This window comes from Hypomesus transpacificus, chromosome 18, assembly GCF_021917145.1.
Source record: "Hypomesus transpacificus isolate Combined female chromosome 18, fHypTra1, whole genome shotgun sequence".
Lineage (NCBI taxonomy): Eukaryota > Metazoa > Chordata > Actinopteri > Osmeriformes > Osmeridae > Hypomesus > Hypomesus transpacificus.
The window spans coordinates 7,957,143-7,963,941 of NC_061077.1; the positions used below are offsets into that span (position 1 = coordinate 7,957,143).

The following is a 6,799-nucleotide window of genomic DNA, read 5'->3' on the forward strand; positions in this document are numbered from 1 at the left end:
AATTTTGATCTGAGAAATATCAGGCTCTTGTTTTTAAAACCTAGACTTCTACATGAATGTGGACAGGAGAATGAACAGACAATCACCAATTTACATGACTTTATTTATAATTTCCATGAAAAAGGTTTTGAAATTTAAAACAAGTGGGGTTTTTGACCCTGAGACACACAATACCAAATTAATTTAATACAGATTGGCCAAATTTTAGAAAAATCTTTAAAACCAGGGTACACCCTTTCATACCCTGTTGAGCAAATTATGACAACCGGAGGTTCAACATTAAAATCCTCAATCTGCCGAGTTTAATTCCTGCCTAGTGCTAAATCTGAATCGTATAACTGCATTTAACAAGTCCCTCAGGTTAATCTAATGACACTGACAAAAAGGCAAGAATCAAAACTAGCACATTGTGGCCAATAAGTAACATGAACCTGATTTAAACAAAACAAATCAATTTAAGGAATGTAACAGAATTCAACAAGTGGAGCCTATTGACTTGCCAAATAGCCTCCAATCCTGATTGTGTCTTTCTGACAGTACATACCCACCAGACACATTAATACTGCCACCGACCATATTAACAAAGACTCCAACAAATCTAACATTGGTCTTTGGGAACAAAAAATATAAATTCCATATCCTGAAAAAACGTTAAAGGCACAGATATGGAGTGTTGGTCTTTGAGGCATCCCCTAACTAGGAAATGACTTGCCCCAGAGTGGGACTGACTTGATGTAGCACCCATTATTGTGAGGGAGTGAACGAGGAAGAAAAAGAAAAAAAGGTACAAGCACGTAAATGGAGTGAATGCGTCAACAGACCTCCATGGGGAATCCAAGAAGGGGGGGGGGGGTGGGGTAGCACTGTGGGAAGTAGTAAGTGCTTGGTAGAATCGGCAGCAGACTCCCTCCACAGCTGTGGGATGTCCAATGACCATTCTGAGAGCTGAACAGCACCATCAAATCAGATGAGCCGTCAGTGCATCTCAGTCTGTTGAGCTTTCTCAGATTAACCTTCCAAAACAGTGTAGACACGATTTGAGGCATGTGCAGTACATACCCATGACTCGTCATAACCTCCCCCATTCCCCAAACATCCCAGTGCTATCCCATCATGACATACACAGGTGACCAAGAAGCCAGATGCATTCTGTTTAGCATCAGAAGCCTCTCAGAAGTGGAAACAAATAAAAGAAAAGGTGAGAGGTCATGAGCTGGTGCCTTATCAGAGTGTGCGGGGATTGTACTCTGGAAGCTTCTTGAGTTTCTCCTGTTCCTGCTGGCTGTCCTGTCTGGCAATGACCAGGGAGTGGGCATATCCCATCACCACCTGAAACCCATAACAAATCATGCTCAAAATAGGATGAGGTGTTGTGTGCATGTCCAATATGTAAAAGGTCTTAGTTTCATAAAATATTTCTCCAAGTAGCTGTTGCATACCTGTTCAGCGTAAATCCCATCCATGGTTTTCACCTCTTGGGCAGTGGTGGAAGACTTGGGTTTATTGTCTCCATATCCCTGCAAGAGACAAACTGGTCAACATGTATTGCTGATACACACATTTGGGACTGAAAGACTTTGTAATAGGGATTACCAGTGCAGAAAAAAACCTACCAGTTCGCCAAAAGTAGGAGATGGACCCCAGCTGATGGTACTCTCATCTGCAGCAATTATAATACTGCTCTTCCTAAAATAAAGTACATTCATTCAAACTCCTTTGTGGCACCGCTAAGCAAGTACAGTTTTAGTTTGTATCCCTGTTTTGAGCCATGAGTGGTCAAGTAGTGGTAGCACCATCACTTACCCACAGGCCAGATTGCGGATCTTCCAGCCACATAGGTCCTGTACAGACTTGGGGTACATCGTTGACTCCCTTGAAGTATTTGTGACCCCCCAGAAAAACAGTCCTCCTGCATGCAAAATGTCTACGTCAGCCAACAACGCAGCGGCATGTGAAGATGTGTGGCGCGTGTTTGAATGGCCCACTTACCCATTTCATTGACTGCAAAGGAGCACTGGTAGCCAGTGTAGATTTGGGAAGCCCCACGTCCAGGGAAGTCAAAGAGCTTTACCAGTCTTGGCACCATCTCATCCTTCTGCTCAGTGTGTCCCAAGCGGCCGTAGCCACCAAAGCCCCAGGAGAACACTCTCTTCTGGGAGTCTAGCACCAGCTGCACATAACATTCACAGTCAATAGTCTTCCAATTTCCAAGGGAAAGCAATGTAGGTTGATCTGCCAACCTACATTAAGAACTACAGCGCAGATGCTGCCATCTGGAGCTCATTAATTAAACAGAGCAATGTCTTACATTTTGCAGTAATTATTCAAAAATGGAGGTGGACAGACAAATTAGTCTTCCCATATATATACTCTCAGCTTAGTAGGTGATATTGGACTTCTATTCTACATTAACAAATTTCAAAATTATAATTTCACAAGAAACTCAATTAGGGACAAACAATGACTTCCTTACCGTGTGATTCCCTCCACAAGCTACATCTCGCACCACCACGTTGGGCACTGGCATCACCTGACCGTCCTTGGTCTTTTCAATGAAGATTGCGACACGACGTGGGATAAGCTCACAGTCAAACTCAATGCGCTGGGCGCGAGCAATGAACTTCCCATCAGAGTTGTGTCCTTTGAAGGGGCAGAGAAGGTGAACATGTGTAGGTGTCCGGAGGGTATTTTGAATAGTGAGACGTCCTAGCTTGATGGAACATACCTAGCTGGCCATATTCTGGGCAACCAAATGAGTAGAGGTTCCCTTTGCAGTCCACCACCATGCTGAACTCTGCTCCACATGCCACTTTGACCAGGGGCTGTCCATTATACTGGATCTAAGAGAGGACAGGGAAAAGCTTAGAGCCTTAAAAAGGCCGTTGTTCATATGTACTAATGTGTAGAAGATGCTGGTATAGCTTACTGTTGCTGGGCTGAGGACTGCATCCGTCTGGTTTCCCTGGCCAAGCTGTCCCAGTTTGTTCTCTCCAAATGAGTATGCGATACCGTTTTCTGAGGAAAACAGACGGGGTTAATCAGAGCTTTCAGTCCTGAGTTAAAGACTAAGGCCCAGGATACAATGTCATGTCAAATGCCAACCTGTCAATGCCATGGTGTGGTTCCGTCCGCAGGCGGCAGCCACCACCACCTCTTCTGCCAGGGCCTCGATCAGCTTTGGGGCCTCCAGGCGCTTTGTGTCCCCATGACCCAGCTGACCCTTCTCATTACGCCCTGAAAAGAACCAGATAGAAGATACTCAGCAAGCACATAAGATACAATCGATGTTTAAATGGTCTCAAATTGAACTTTGCTAGGGACTGCAGTGATGTTTGTCCTCACCCCAGCTCCAAAGCTTGCCCTCAGTGGTGATGAGGAGGCTGTGGGCAGCGCAGGGCCCAGACACCACGCAGCTGACCTGCACGTCATTCAGACAGCCATAGCGGTGTGGGCCCCACAAGTTCTGGCCTAGATTCCTATACGCCACTGATAGGCACACAGAAAAAAACAAGCACACTTCAATACAGCTGTGAAGTCAACAATTGATCACCAAGTGGAGTATAAATAATGCAAGCCTTGTTGATCATCTATTGCTTGGACATCTGGCGCTGACAGTACGCCATCTAGTCGGTCTTAAAAGACAGATCTGTACCTCTCAGTTGAAATCTATTTATTTGGGCAAAACACTGAAACAGAAGTGTAGTGTCACAACATTAAGACTGCAGCCCATACAGTAGAGAGATGCTTTTTGTGAACACAACGCGTCTACGCAGCTGCTGATTCTACCAGTGCGCCCAACCCCCAGTCTCAACACTACGCCAGCCTATCATTGAGTGCCCGTGTAGCCAATCTCTATGGCCTTGCCATACCCTGAAGCATGAAAGGAATCCCAGCAGGGGGTGGGATTAGACATGCATACATTTGAATATACATTAGATTAGAATGGGCATGGGTTTTAATCGCCAGGGCTGTGCTCACATGGTCTAAAATCTGTAGAACCTGCAAACAAGGAGTGTAAATTATTAGGCTCAAGATGTGCCAGGATGAGCCTCAGAAAAGAAACAACTAGAAAGCTATAGGTGTTTAAACAGTCAACATGTAACAGCAATATAATTGCACTTTTATCATTTGTTTTCCCAATCACTAAGGTCGGCAACAGACATAATTCAGTCATATTTTTAAGTCTGGAATGCATGTATGCCTTAATCAATCAAATTATGTTGGATTTGAAATATGCCATTTTAATAATTGTTGCACAGTCCCATTATCAGAATTATGTAGTACTGTAGTTGAGATTTTGTTGCACTAACTTGGCACAAACCACTGAAATACTATTTGAAATGTGCCCTTCTAGTCATTGATAACATTCTCTAACAAAACACAAGTCTATTAAAGTGAGAAAGGAGACTGTATTTTAGGAACTAAATAACTACAGATAAACCAACTCTAGACAGGAATGGAGGGAGGCCCTGTAAGTGAACGATTTAACACTGATTCAGTCTGATCACAGACTACGTATCCACAAACAGTCTACCGTTCACCCTTCGTAGTCCATTGGCAAAAAGAGGAACTGTAAACTCAATCTCACCACTCTAGATCAAGTCAATGTAATCGTATCAACAATGCCTGTATACAAAGTGTATGTATGAGGGGGTGTTCAGAGAAAGGACAAGGTCATACCTTGTTGTTTTGGCACCTCCTTTCTTCCAATCAGATCCCAGTTGGTGGCCCCGAAAATTAGAAGTTGGCCTTTGACTTTGGGACACTCAAGTTTCTACAAAAATAACACAATGTTGCTGTCATTATAGATATGTGGCCATTTCAATGTCATATATCTGATGTACTAAAAGACCTTGCATATGCAATGCCCATATATAAACTATGCAAAGCAGGGCAACTACTGGTACCCTTTCTTCAATCATAGAATTTCTCTTAGGACACTTACTATTTTTTCCTTGATGTCATCAGCTACAGTTACTGGTTGAAGGCCTGACTTGGTGGCAGGCTTGCCAGGTTTCTTATTATTCTCCTGCTCAAAATCATCAAACTCATCATCACTGCTGAAATCTCTCTCTTTTCTTTTGCTCCCTCCTCTCTTCCTCTTCAATCCACCATTACCAGAGACCTCTGTCACCTTCTTCCGTGGCATTTTGGTAGAGGTCTGAATACATACATGAAGTAAATGTCTTTAGCCATTCTCATTCAAATCAGTTTCTAGAGTGCTTTGTCACAAATAAGGAAGGTGGGTAATAAAAACATTAACAGTGCATCAATATTTGGAGTTTGTTATCAGAAAGGCCTTTCAATCACAAAAAATGAACAATCAACTTTAAGTTTCTATGAATAAGGTCGGAACGCCATCAAACTTGTAGCGAGATACCTAGTGCAAGCTGCCTATATTAGCAATGTAAGGCAAAATAATAGCTGGCAAATGAAGTTATCTAGGTAACATTAACACATCATCAGTCAACTAGTCAGAGCATAATATGTTTGACGAGCAAAAATGCCAGTTACAACAAGCTAGCTACAAATCAGTATCACATCCATCTACGCTAGTACTACCCCTAGCTAGCTTGTTTCTTTGTTGTATTGGGCAACTGTGGATATCATTTACCAGCAACATCGACAGCAGCTAGCTAACTGGCTAATTTGGAAAATGCCAACACGTTTATTGGGTCTTAAAGATAGCTAGTTTACATAGTAAGTACAAGATACAATGTCAACGGAATAACATGTTACACCCCCAAATGATTAATTGGGAAGCGTTAGCTAGCTAGATATACATTTATTAATCAACTACAGTAACGGGAATGCTAGCTAGCTAACACAGTCGGTTTCTAAACAAAGACACAAACCTTGGCTACAATGTACCGATAAAAAAACTTTTTTTATCTTTCTCAAACTGTGCTGGGAGGTTTCAAATGAAGTAAAAAAATACCCCCCTTTGCGTATTAACCCTCGACAGTTAACGATTACCTAAATATTTTAGCTTACTAATTAGTGACCTCGCAAAACGATTTCCTGATTCTGCAGCTCCTTTCGTGCCTGTCCGTCTTCCTCGTTTTTTTGATTGATTTGGAACAAAAGAATCTGCAGTCTCCTCGATCAGACCACGTGGGTTCTGCCTCTTTACATTAATGAGACCTCTGTTACAGCTACGTTAGCCAAACAAATATGGCTGAAGTTTCACCTAACAAATATACACCTGGGTCTAGATTTAACTCTGATAAAGTCAATAAACCAGCTATCAAAATGCAACAGCAAAAACTTTGTAGATTTGTATTTTACCTGCGGTGGATGTAAGTCCGGGTTGGTTCCAAAGCCTGAGCTAGGTGCCTGTTTCACAACACCACTGACAAAATGGTCTGACGATTTTACATGATTGTGAAGAGCGGTAACGTATAGCCTAAATAACAAACCAACTACAAAACAGAAACTAAAGAAAACTACAACAGAAGGGCTTTTGCGTCTCTTTAAGTACAACCAACACATTTAATATATCGCCCTCTTGTGCCTGGGATGAAATTTGAAATTTGCTTTGTCCGAGCCCTGCTGTGAAAATGCTAGTTGAGATGCAATCGCGCTTTGCTAGCCCAAACTCAGTAAGTGCATTTGGACGCAATTAGATTCACTCCATGCCCTATTTTATTGTAGGCTATTGTTTTAAGATCGTGCTACTAATAACACACTAATTGTGTGTTATTAGCAACTAATAACACACCTACTGGTGTTGCAATGATTTGGATGGACATTTGTTTAGCAAATATTAGATGCCATAAAATGCATTCTGATTTGTATT

General features: G+C 42.2%; 1 protein-coding gene across 5 annotated transcripts; it reads right to left on the minus strand.

Moving 5' to 3' along the window:
• Positions 1–84: 84 nt before the first annotated feature.
• rcc2 (regulator of chromosome condensation 2) lies at positions 85–6,443 on the minus strand. Of its 5 annotated transcripts, none has more exons than XM_047041071.1 (13): positions 6,289–6,443; positions 4,946–5,161; positions 4,681–4,774; positions 3,343–3,486; positions 3,103–3,234; positions 2,927–3,015; positions 2,726–2,840; positions 2,474–2,640; positions 1,990–2,170; positions 1,804–1,909; positions 1,614–1,686; positions 1,440–1,517; positions 85–1,329 (listed from the first exon to the last, which is right to left on the minus strand). In XM_047041071.1, the coding sequence occupies exons 2-13, from the start codon at positions 5,147–5,149 to the stop codon at positions 1,225–1,227; spliced, it is 1,488 nt and encodes a 495-aa protein (XP_046897027.1). In that variant the 5' UTR covers positions 5,150–5,161; positions 6,289–6,443; the 3' UTR covers positions 85–1,224. The 5 variants fall into 5 exon arrangements, with proteins under 5 accessions (XP_046897027.1, XP_046897030.1, XP_046897028.1 ...); XM_047041074.1 differs by lacking the exon at positions 6,289–6,443 and adding an exon at positions 6,006–6,107; XM_047041072.1 differs by lacking the exon at positions 6,289–6,443 and adding an exon at positions 5,995–6,099.
• Positions 6,444–6,799: the final 356 nt, after the last annotated feature.

What these genes read in the sequence shown, in the direction of transcription:
- rcc2 (XM_047041071.1), bottom strand. Translation starts at nt 5,149, where the DNA reads ATGCCACGGAAGAAGGTGACAGAGGTCTCTGGTAATGGTGGATTGAAG. An exon ending in GGAGGTGCCAAAACAACAAG is followed by an intron (nt 3,487 to 4,680) that starts GTATGACCTTGT and finishes TGTGCCTATCAG; the next exon opens with TGGCGTATAGGAATCTAGGC. An exon ending in CTTTGCAGTCAATGAAATGG is followed by an intron (nt 1,910 to 1,989) that starts GTAAGTGGGCCA and finishes TTTTGCATGCAG; the next exon opens with GAGGACTGTTTTTCTGGGGG.